This window comes from Scophthalmus maximus, chromosome 21, assembly GCF_022379125.1.
Source record: "Scophthalmus maximus strain ysfricsl-2021 chromosome 21, ASM2237912v1, whole genome shotgun sequence".
Classification (NCBI taxonomy): Eukaryota; Metazoa; Chordata; class Actinopteri; order Pleuronectiformes; family Scophthalmidae; genus Scophthalmus; species Scophthalmus maximus.
Window position 1 is genome coordinate 165,911 of NC_061535.1, and position 12,423 is coordinate 178,333.

Sequence of the window (12,423 nt, forward strand, 5' to 3'; positions counted from 1 at the left end):
CCCATAAAAAACTGACCGCAACCCATTGGTTAATTTTCTTTATTGGCACTGGCCTGACCCAATCAAATCCAGGAACGCCCTTCCCCACTCCCGGCCGTAAATTAGGACCTGTACAAATGGGGTTACATTACCTTCCGTAAGCATGGACGCCTGGCCAATAAATGCTATTGAAGTCTGACCAATCACAGTGGGTGTGGGCTGCCTGGGCCAAAAATGCCAGCGCCGAGTTTTTGTCCCAGTCCAGCCCTGCTTCCTCATCCCAAACTATACACTCGATCTCCGCCGTCAAAAGACGTGCGCGCTCTCTATGGTCCTCCGCTAGATAAAACTGCCTGCATCATGACCGGTAATTCTCAGAAAACTAATAACTGATGTTGTATGAGTGGTGTAACGCCTGTCGGGAATATACCAGTGTGTGTGTGTGCGAGCGTGCGCAGGTTGCGATCTGTTTTTTTAATAATTATAAATGCCGCAGCGCCTCAAGTTTAACGAGAAGTATCGGTGTGTGTTTCGCTACGCTGTTGGGGAACGTAAGGGGTTGGTCCCGAGCAAGAGAGCGCTTTGGTCCTGGAGAAAGAAAACCTCTCCCCTGCTTCCCGAGTCCCGACTACGGTCTGGACTCTGAAATAGACCATCACTGTCCAAACAGCAAAAGAACCTGACCTGCCCGAAAAAAGCGTAAAGTTGACCAGGAAAACCGCCAGTTAAAATCTGACTGGTGCATTCAGTTTTGTTTAATTGTACCAGACCACGGCAATGTTAAACCGAGGTGGTTGATATTTAAAGCAGCTGTCTGCGAAGAGGATATTATAACTAATATAAAATAAAAACAGGAACGACGGACAATACAGTAACAAACTGTAGAAACAAAAGTTTTGTCCAATTTGTTTGTTTGCATACTTGCTTGTTCTGGTCCTTATAGAGTTTCTTGGATATAGTGAAACATTTTTATTGAACATTCAATATTTTAATTCATCGATCAAATTTTTTTTGTTACTACAATTGTTTGTGTTAACATTGATTTGTGAGAGGTTTGGGTCTTACAGGGTATGGGTCTCATGCAAAGCTTTGGGTAAACATGAGACACACAAGTGTGATGTTGCCATGTAGTTACAGGCTGTGTGAACTTACTTCCTATTTACTATATAGTGTACTAGATTTACTAGCAGCCTTATCATTCAGAATCATTTCTCACTGAAATTCACACCACACATTTTTGCAATGGAACTAAAACAAATTTTCATGGCACATAGTCTGTGACCAGTCCTACAATGGATATGCCAAAATTACAGGTGTGCAACACTACACCCATCTGTGATGACAAAAGAAACAGAGCACTAAGATTTGCATCCAATACTCACTATGGAGCACACTGTCTATTATATAAGGAATGAGTTAGCAAGCAAGTTATTTCTAACATAATCTGTTAGCTAGTTGTGGGATTTTATTCAATAGATTTTTGTATTGTCACTAATCTGTGCCGTGGAAAGTTTGTATGCATAACGTACAAATGCGTAACACACTTTAAACATAGGTGTTGAGATATGAATTATCTAGATTAATTTAGAGACAAAGGATAACATTTACCAAGTTTTATGCATATGACACTGAGAAGTACAGGTGTTATTTCTTGAAAGAGACATATTATGCTCATTACTTGAAGAGGTTTACATGCTCTAATGTTCAGTTAACACGTCAGTTTCCTCATACTGTCCATTCCTGCAGCTCCTCTTTCCACCCTCTCTCTGAAATACCTCTTTCATGCCAAAATTACCGTGTATACCCGGATTTTTTAAACGCGGGTCGACCTGCGTTTAATCGGCAATTGGCCACTTTCACACTGTGAGCAGACCAGGCGCTGATGATTGTGTAGTGACAGTTGGCGGCCATAGATGGCGGTAGAGAGCGGTGCGCGCTATAAAACAAAGAAGAAGAACAGTGAAGTAAACAACAGAAAGCATGGAAGCCACTAAGCCGGTGGTCAATGCTACCTTATATCTTGTACTTGTCGCTCTTTCAAAGTTTACAAACTCAGTGCAGCGTTATGAGCCAAGCCTGGCCAAGCAGGTGGCCATATGGGGTTTGAAGTATGTGTATGAGAGAAGAAGAAGGTTGGCCCTGCACGTTGTTTGTGTACTAACTGCAGCCACAAGGAGCATGGGCTCCGCACATCATCCATGTTACTGACAGTTTATGGCCACTGTGTAATGAGAGACCGCCTGATGATGCCGTGTGTGTCCGCCAAAGGGTTGAAATAAAGTGCCCCGTTCTGAACCTCATCGATGATCTGGATTGTGTTAGTTGTTACCACCAACGAGCCAAAGCTAGGCTAAGCGACATAGCTACATGCGAGAGGTCTCTTTACTACAGCTGGTGAGGTAACAGCAGTTACCGACGGAGAAGTCGAGCCTTCATTTCCTTCGTCATCACACAAATTAGCGCGTTCAGCCGGGTGTGACGTTCACATCAATGCCGAATCGGCTGAATGCCGATTAAACGTTTTCACACTGCAGAAAACACCGGGTGTTAGCGGGTTTAAACAGTTTTTTTGGCCAGTGTGAATGGGGCTAAACACTTGGCTTTAGCTCCTTTCTCTTTAAGGCCCCCCTCCCAATGAAGCCCAGAAGCCCAGAAGCTCCTCTCTCCCTTTACCTGGCTTTGTTTGTGCCAGACTAGCCACTAGGTGTACCTTATGCACGTCCACGATGATAAGGAAGCATCAGCCAGACTACTGAAAAGTGCTGTTTCTGTGCTATTATGTTTTCAAAATACTGACTAAAAGTCTTCAATCAAACTATTCCTGTGTCAATAGTCACATAACTGGTTAGCAGCAGATTTGTCAAAGATTTTAAAGATGATTGGGAAGTTTGATATGGGTCTATAGTTAGCTAATCTATCTGGGTCTAGAGTCGGCTTTTTAAGCAGAGGTTTAACTACTGCCACCTTAAAGGCCTGTTATTTGCGGTCTGACTCTGACAAAAGCCTACCCAGCTGAGATTTGTGTCTCTCTGTGTGCTGCGAAGGGGGCATGGCCAGCTCAGAGAGTGAACCGGACAGCCTGGTTTTACTTCATCAAAATCAATGGAGACAACGCTCGTTGCCACAAGTGTAACAAATGTTTTGAAAGTAAAGGCGGTAACACGAGCGATCTGTCGAAAACATCTAAGCCCGTAACAAAAAACCTTTCATTTCACAAGCAACATTACTGGACATTGTGACATCACAAGGGGAAATGTGGTAGAGGGATGCTATATTCCTCTACAGGAGTGGCTACCCCATAACAAGATGGCCACTACCCGAACTACAGGTCCCAGAATGGACCGCACGGGGAGGTGCAAATGCCTCGGTCCCTTGATTAAAGCAGGTGCTCAGGCACTGAGAGGGAACAAAGGGTGCTGCAGAAGCAGAGAGCAGAGAGGAGTTTGTGGAGAGACCGACATTATAAAAAGAACCTAAGTTTCCAGGACTTTGCGAAGGTATTTGGTTTGCGCCCAGTAAGCTGTTGAGTTGGATTTACTGTTTTGCGTTGGACTATTTTCTGGAAGAGACTGCTCTAAAGTAAAAACCTCTGTTTGCTTGCAACTGCGTTTTGGCTGTTCTCTGCCCTACACCCCGCCTGCTGCAAAGGAAACCCTCTCACGACATCACATATGGTGGAGAATGTGGGCACTAAGGCGTAGAGACGGCTGAAGATATTGAAGACTTGGCAGAATGTTTTTCAGGGCTTCACACCAGGGACATCCAAGCAACTACTACAGATGCTGGTGGAGGCCCAGAGGGCACAGCAAGAAACCAATGTGGCCTTGCTGCAACAGCAAGTAAAGGTGATCAACCCAAGGAGCTAGAGCTTCGACAGACCCAGCCGAAACTCAAGGCAGGGGATTTCATTCCGAAGTTGGGAGTGACTGATGATGTGGAAGCTTACCTTAATGCATTCGAGGCAACCGCTACTCGAAAGGGGTTGCAGTAGGTAGTACTCTTGGCTCCTTTTCTCTCAGGTGAGGCTCTTAAGGCATTTCAAGATGTAGAGACTAGCATTGGCCAAGATTATGACAAGCTTAAGGAGGAGATTTTAAGCCGCCATGGCCTTACCAAGTTTAGTTTGGCACAGCATTTCAATAATTGGAGTTTCCAAAGGGGCACAACGCCCCGGGCACAAATGCATGAATTGATTAGATTAACCAAAAGGTGGCTAGAACCTGAGAAGAACAACTCAGTAGCCATTTTGGAAACCCTTGTTATGGACCGTTACCTGAGAGCATTGCCCTATGAAGCAAAAAAGGTAATCAGTCACCAGAAACTAACAACAGCCATGCAGTTATTAGAAGCAGTTGAGCAGTATCAGGCAGCCTCCGATATGCTCCGACTCCCCCGTAAAGAACCCTCAACTTCCGTTCCAATTCGGCCCAGCTGGGTCCGCCAAAAAGAGACCAAACCCGATAGCCCTCCCTCTAACTCACAGAGAAGAGGGTTTAATCCACCTGTACAGCAAAGTAGATTCCTGAAACCTGAATCTCGACAGTGCTATCACTGTGGCAAGTTGGGCCATATCTCGTGGCAGTGTGACAAGTCCGATGAGCCAATGACCACAGCGGGATCTACGAGCAACCCTCAAGTGCACTTTGCTGCCTTCCTTGGGGAGAACTGAGACCACAGACCAACCTGCCGGGTAAGTCAACAGGTGGGCTTTTCGCAGGTTCCTGTGGCAGAAGACTCAAAAGAAAAGACAGCCTTCGCTACTCTAGCAGGCCTTTGGCAGTACAGGAGGATGCCGTTTGGGTTATGTGGAGCACCTGCCACGTTCCAACGTTTAATGGATCAGGTATTGAAATCTCATAAAGAATATGCATCTGCTTATTTAGATGATGTGGTGATCCAGAGTCCTGACTGGGAAAGCCACTTACCTCGGGTACAGAGGGTCCTGGATACCCTCCCACAAGTAGGCTTGACGGCAAACCCCAAGAAATGCAAGCTGGCGTACAGTGAGACAAACTACCTAAGGTATACCATCAGCTGGGGCCTTGTCAAACCTCAGAAGGCCAAAACCTTTGACAAAGAGGCAGGTGAGGTCATTTTTAGGCCTTGCAAACTACTACAGACTGACTTTGCTATGGTAGCTGCTCCTGTCACAGAACTGACCACAAAGAAACACTCCCGCATGGTGAAATGGACCCCGGTGGCGGAAGAGGCATTTGGCAATCTGAAGAGGGCATTATGCTCATAACCGGTTCTCATGGCCCCCGACTTTAGTAATGAGTTTGTGGTCCAGTCAGATGCCTCGGAGGTGGGTCTGGGGGCGGTCCTATCCCAGGTTCATGCAGGTGAGGAACACCCAGTTCTTTATTTGAGTCGGAATTTGCTGCCAAGAGAGAAGAACCATGCCACAGTTGAGAAAGAGTGTTTACATGTATCACAAAATTATTGATCTCATTAAAGTTAGGACAAGCTTTTAATATTGTTTTACATTATTGCCTTAAAACAAAACTTCATGTAATTGCAACTGATGGCTCCTGAGATGTATCAGTCCAGACAAAAGTGGTGGCCCAACTGACCTAAAGACTGACAATGCCTTCCCTAGAGTTGTGAGGCTAGCACAGCTAAATATTGCCAGTGAATGTAACCCCGTTTTTTGAAGGATTGTCCTTCAAAATTCAGTTTGTTGAATTGGATGTATTTTTAGGGGAGTTGAGTAGAGTTTTTGAGTAGATATTTTTAAAGTGTTTCTTAATGAACTTGGCGGAGTATTACTTGCAACAAAGGACCCCAGCAGGATTTGAACAATGCTTTTGGCCCTTGCTGAATTGTCTTTGAGCAAGACGTCAAATTTAAACAGAACTGTGACTCATTCAAGTCCTCTCCTCACAGATCAATGCAGTATCATACAGCTGTTAGATTATTATTAGTGGTGGTGTGTGTGGGGGACTTGTGCTGTCAGTGTGGTATCGGGTCTAGAGGTCAGTCTTGTCAGGGAACCAAAGGCTCATTCTGTCCCTGTGACTCTGTCAGTGTTGCCGTCAGAGTGTAGCCTTACCCCTGATTTCCACTGGATGCGAAACGGCTGCGAACGGCGACGGAGCCAATAGGTGTCAATTAAAGTCAATGTGTGTATTTCCACTGACTTCGCACGGCTCCGTCACAGCTCCTACGCTCCGCAGCCCTCCGGACCAGATACGTAGGGCTTCTATTTTTGCCGGACGCCAGAGCACATACGCTGCAATTCAGCACAAAACAGGTTGTGCGGGACAGGAAGTCGAGCACAGAAACAAAAATAAAACATACTTTAACTGTCAAAATAAAATACACCGTGCTCACGGCGGATCATATTCCCCTGCGCTACACCTTGAAAATGTCATAATGGGTGGAGACAGCCCTGAAGTCAACAGGTCAGAGGTTTTCACCGACCAGTTCACCCCGTTGACACCATGGATGAGGAGATGCTGATTATTCAAGTCCAAAATCACCAAATCATTTATGATGGAAATAACTTGTTGGTTTGTGATTCTCTTCATAGAAACTACACCCTGTTATATCGCGCGATCATACTTGAATTTGCGAGATCTCGTGGGTCCTCGTTACGTCATGGCCACACCGCAGCGCACCACTGTGGCGGAGGCGGTGGGGATTGGCGGACGGCGAAACACGCAACGACACCCTGCGCCGCCGTTTCGCAGCCGTTCCGCATCCAGTGGAAATCCAGTGTTAAGTTAACAGCTCAACCACCGTCCTCTCCAGGCTCCTTGTATCCACATTCAGAGCATTGCATCGATGTGCGACTAAGCGAGCTCCAGAGGCTAGTGTCAAACCACCTTATTGGAACATATGTGACCCGTGCACTATTTCCCAAGAAACAGTTACGAAACACAGAAACAGTCTTGTGTAGCTGTTTTACTGTTGCAGCTGAGGGGATTATAGAGGTTCGGTGTTACAAACAAATGAGATACATTTTCTCTTGTCCACTATTCTCATCCATCTCTCTCTCTTTAAAACACCTACCTCAGGTTGGTCAAATTGGTCATTATGGGCTAAAATCACATTCTCTCCTTTCACGTAAGATGTGTCATTTTTAAAGTCCACCTGTCTTGTTGAAAAAGACCCTTAGTAGATGAAGGCGTTTCATTGATTGGTTATGATAAGCACCACTGATTAGCATGTCATCCTTTGATCTACAGTTAGTGCTCCCCAGGGAGTGGCTGCTGGTAATAAACCAGTAAGCCCTCCTCAACCACTGGTCCCATGGACTGACCTCTAACAACTCTGACCTGACACAATCTCATGACCAGTCAGACACGGGAGCATGATGCGTCAGCAGTGCAAAAAAAAAGAAAAGAGAGGACATTTTGAAAAATCTTTCTGCAGGGTTAGCTTCGTCCGGTCATTTAAGATGACAGGATTTTTTTTTAATTAAGGCTCTAATTATTCTCATTTGTCCTGTGTGGCTTTGCAATGCTCCACTATCATATAATTAATTACTGCTGATCTGACAGGCAAGGATTTAGAGAAGCTTTCATCTCAGAATGCGTACTACAGAGACAAGAGTGAAGAGGAGATTATTTAAAAAAGATCGAGAATGATGTATTTAACTCTTATATCTCTGTCATGCTCTGTCTCAACTGCTGGATCCGACTAACAGTTGTTTTTATCATCAGTTAATCTGCTGATAATTTTTTGGATTAATTTATTGTTTTGTCTAAAAATAATCAATGTAACAGTCAGTACAGAATACAGTTTTGTGTGTTGAATTTTGCAGCAATGTTTTGCATTTTTAATTTGCGCCCCTGTAACTAATTAAATATATGATAAAAAGCATGCAGTTCATGCTCGAGGTAATAATTTAAATCCGTTTAAGTTTTGGGTGGTTACTGGTTGATAAAAATGAAGATGCCGATGTATGGAGGAATGAATTATTTTTGGGATCCCAAGGAAAGCATGAAAGAACAAAATTGAGAGCAACTGCATGAATTCATAATGGGAATGATGATGAGTACTAATATGAGGCAAAAGTAAGAGTGCAGATTTAGATTTAAGAATTTTTTACATTAAACTAGCTTTTCACCTGTTAGAAGATGGCAAGATGTGATACCTATTGTTTAACAGCTATAAACAGCTTGGATCAAAGAGAATGTAGTGTTTTTTAATATGTAAGAAGAACAAAGCAGGATGCACAGTTGATGCATAGATACTATGCACTCATCAGCACACGCACTGCCCAGCAGTAATCTGTGGGACACGACAAGCAGATGGACTGACTGTGAGGGGTAACAGAGAAAAAAAATAAGGGGAGTGACAGGAGGAGGAGAAGGAGGGGTGGGAAGAGACAGAGATAGAGAGGCAGAATCACTGAAGTAGCACAGGGGAGCTGAGATGTGCTGAACAAACGTTGACGGGTTGAGACAGCCAGTGAGAGAGAGGGGGTTTGCGGTCACAGGCAGTCACACCAGGAATTATGTAGAGAAACTGCTGTCACCGCTTGGGAAGCAGCACGAGGAGGATACAATGGAGGAGTGGATTGAGACTGAAGCCGAAACATGATTGAGACGATGAGAAGCACCGCAGCCACCTGACTTATATTGGGAGTCAGGCTGAGCACTTGCAGCGGCAGCCTGAGCACTCAGCTATCAAGGAGACTGGGGCAGACGGGGAGAGAGCTGCTGAGATTATGCGCGGGGCAGAGAGCTCCTGTGGATTCCCCATCTTTGGCAACGGCAGCAGGAGCTGTGGCTCTAAAGACAGCAGCAGCGCTAGCTGGAGCTGCAGCAAAGCAAGGAGCTCAGACTCCAAAGCATTTTATTTACCAGGAAATGAAGGTAGCATTTACAGCCAAGGTGTAACAGGAACCCGCTCTCGATGTAGCCAGGGTGTTGAATGTACCTGTAGCCAGAGCAGTGACGGTAACTGCAGAGCTTGTGCAAAGGTGCCCACAGCAGTGCAGTTAAGTGTAGTTGAAGCAGAAGCAGGGGGTGTCAGTGGCTCAGGACACTGAATGACCAGTGTGGCTGATGAAGGCCACCTGGATTCGCTTGCTGAAACGAGCCAAGGGAGGTCGTGTCAAGAGCTCCGATGCCTGTGTAAGAAGATTTTAAATGTTTACATTGAGAAAGTTTGTGTTTTTGTTTGCACATGCTTGTGTCTTTTGCAGTGTCACTAATGGACACATCAGTCTATAGTGTTAAGGTCACCCCGACTGTCGGTTATTGTGTGGTGACGACGAGAAGCTGGATGTTATCAGTTATGGCTGTCAGATTCTGGCCAGAGCTCCATATCACCTCCCTCTGACCAACTGGGATGGCTCAGATCGGGCCTCATCATTAGCCCTGACCTGATGGAATAATCATGGCAGTCCAGGTATCTTTTCAAGGCCAGATGTACTGTAGCAGCATATCTCATAAAACAGAGAAGAAATGTGTAGTAAATAGCCAATTTAGGACATTTCTATCCTCATGTGGAGGGCTGCACATTAAGCATGAGCAGCAATCTAAGTTCCCAAAGACATGACAGATACAGTAGTTTAGTCGCTTGCTGTGTTTTGCAAGTCAAAGGGGCATGAGTATAATCCTAGACATCAAAAGAAGCCGATGGATAGTTGATCAACTTGCTTTTAAATTAGTTATTTATATTAGATACAAAGCAGGGAGGTGAGAAACAAAGAACAATAACAAGCTGCAGGGTTTACATGTCAGTTGGACAACATAAATATGAATTACCTTATATTATATATGGTAACTACACCAGGTAAAGTAAGTGGAGAGGAGGGAGAGGTATGATCCTCCTTTGTATGTATGGGATGGCTGGGTAATTCTAATCAGGCACAGAGTGAGGAAGGCTATTTTTAACTCAGACAACTCAAGAGTGTAATGGTGCAGTGAGATGAATGGAAGACCTTGTGTGGGTGGTGTAGTGGTGCACAGGTAAGGACAAGGATTACACTACCTTTACTTAATTAAATATCCCTGTTTTTATTCTTAGATTAATGCCTGAAATTGTTCTGTAGTGCATGTGCACATTTTAGTATTATTCTTTGCCACGAATTAAACGATTGAATGTTTTTCATCAAGATGCACTTGTGTGTGAATATATATTTTTATGCCAGATATTTTATAATCTCAAAGAAAACAGCTACAGCAAGAGAGCCACATTTAGCATGTTAGCTTGTGAGATAACCAAGGGTGACTGAGACTAAAGCTAAATTTACCTGAAGGGTAGAGTTGTCAACTGGCAGACTATGATCTATACAGCAATGGCGTGCAAGCATTACTCTTCCTGCTTCACCAATTATTTATGACTTGTTGTCATGTTGCATACAACAAAATGTGTTTCGAGTATGTGTGCCTGTGTGTGTGTGTGTGTGCATACAGTAATAATCTTGTGTACGTGTAGGCTATGTGTGCGGCTGGTTGTACTGATGGATAGATAGATTACAGGAATGGTACAAGTGCCAGCCATCCCCTTAAATTCAAACAAGCTGCACCAAATTGCACATACGCATAGATATCGGTCCCCGAAATATGCCTGATGCATTATTCCCGAGATATTGGTGAAAATGTCATAAAAACACCCTATCTCGCAATGTTAAAGAAAGTGATGAAAAAATTCCTTGACCCATCCCTTTGTCAAGAGCTTCGTCAACATTTAATGGGCACTTTCTTTGCCAATGCCCCATCCTTCCACCAAGTTTCATGGAAATCCGTTTTGTATATTTTGAGTAATCTTGCTGACAAACAAACAAGCCAATCAACAAACAGACAGACAGGGGGGCGAAAACAGGCAGAGGTAATGAGTTGAACTGACTGATATCTCTGGTACAGACTAGCATTGTTTAGTCATTTATTTAATCATAATTGTGCACATCCTGACTACATAGACATAAGATGCTAATAATGACTGAAAACTACAAGGTCCTGTACATATGAGATTTTTAATGGCTTCACAGTGAAAAGATTGTGAAAAAGATACATTGAGTAGACTTGTTGCAACCACACATCAGACACACTGGGACCTGGTTTTCTTCAACATTTCCCTGAAAGTTTGTCAGATGACAACATATCTGCGGGCGAGCAGGTGAGAGAGAGCTAAGGATAGAAAATTGCTGCTGGGGATTCTGTGAAAGACAGATTGTGTTCTTCAAGGTCAATTATTTTCCAGATCCAGTGTCTTCTCTTGTGATGTCCTTAAGTTTTTATAGTGATGTGATTGAAAGCAGCATTGCATGCCTGCTCATTTTATTGAGCATAGCCTTTATGCTTATTATGTCATGAAATTCCTTTGATGATCAGAGTGGAACACTTCAGTCTGTGTGGTTGTGGCTTAGGGTTGCAGCGGTAGTCGGTGTTACGGAGGAACATGACATCTATTTCCTTTTTTTACAGACATAAAAAGTGGTAGCCCATGTTCATCAAATAAACAATCTCTAATTTGTAAAAAAAAATTAAAAATTGAATAGTTAGTCTGATGCTGTTGTAAATAAAATAGTGAAAGTGTAAGTGTCTGCTACATGCAGCAGCAGAGCAGAGTCGCATCACAGAGTAACGTTAGGAGAGTTGAACGGTAAGAATGATCAAAGGACGGTAATCGATGTTTTGAAGGTCCACTGGCTCTAGGGCTGAACGATTAATTGCATTTGCGATAGTATCGCGATATGATAAAACGCGATTACACGAGTCACGTGATACGCGAGCGAGTGGAGCACTGGGTTCCAAGAACAACCATCAGTCACGCTGCGCTATAACCTGCTGCGCAATGTCCTCAAACTCGACAGAACAGTCGGAAACTGATACAGCGGAGACTTTAGTCTCGAAGAAAAGCACGTCGGTTTTTAAAGGACGATGCTGCTCAGCGTCAGGTGTTATGCAGAACATGCTGTGCTACCGTTGCTACTTCACGGGGCAACACCACCAACCTGTATCAGCGCTTGGCACAGCGCCACAGCGGCTACATGACGAGTGTACGGCCAACTATCAGTGACAGTAGTGACGAACACAGAACCACTCGAGAGTTGTTTGAGACTGGTACTCCGTATGACAATGTCTTACGTGGCACCGTGAGGTGACGAACACTGCTAACAGACAGAGAGCTCTCTCACCTCCTCTTCAACACATCTCGCTCTCTGTCAGTGTGTGCACACTAATTATAATCGCAAATCAAATCGCAATCGCGATATCTGCTAGAAAAATCGCAATTCGATGCAAATCCCAAATCGGTCAGTCCTAACTGCCTCACCTACAGACGGGTCAATGTGTTGGAGGGAGCAAGCGAGGGAGCTGGCGTCAGTGGTGCAGAGTGCTGCACAGAGCTCTAAAATGAAGCAACGTTGCAAAACACTAAGTTAGAGATCCTTAATGTTATCATGAGAGTTTAATTAACAGGCAACACTGCACACAACTGCAAGTCACTACAGTCAAGATTTCAGTAAGCGCTCCACAGATAATG

At 44.3% G+C, this 12,423-nt stretch overlaps 1 protein-coding gene across 13 annotated transcripts in view; it reads left to right on the forward strand.

The window, feature by feature from the left end:
* The window catches only part of cacnb2a (calcium channel, voltage-dependent, beta 2a), an 85,341-nt gene that overhangs the window by 31,579 nt on the left and 41,339 nt on the right, over positions 1 to 12,423 (forward strand). For 2 of the 13 annotated variants that reach the window (XM_035618970.2, XM_035618979.2), the window contains exon 1: positions 8,320 to 9,065. The exons of 7 other annotated variants lie outside the window; for them this stretch is intronic. In XM_035618970.2, the coding sequence (XP_035474863.2) occupies positions 8,997 to 9,065 (69 nt within the window). In that variant the 5' untranslated portion in view covers positions 8,320 to 8,996. Of the gene's footprint in view, positions 1 to 8,319; positions 9,066 to 9,824; positions 9,906 to 10,861; positions 11,542 to 11,673; positions 11,939 to 12,423 lie in introns of those variants that run through there. 4 more of the 13 variants (XM_035618984.2, XM_035618986.2, XM_035618985.2 and 1 more) reach the window with 3 other exon arrangements.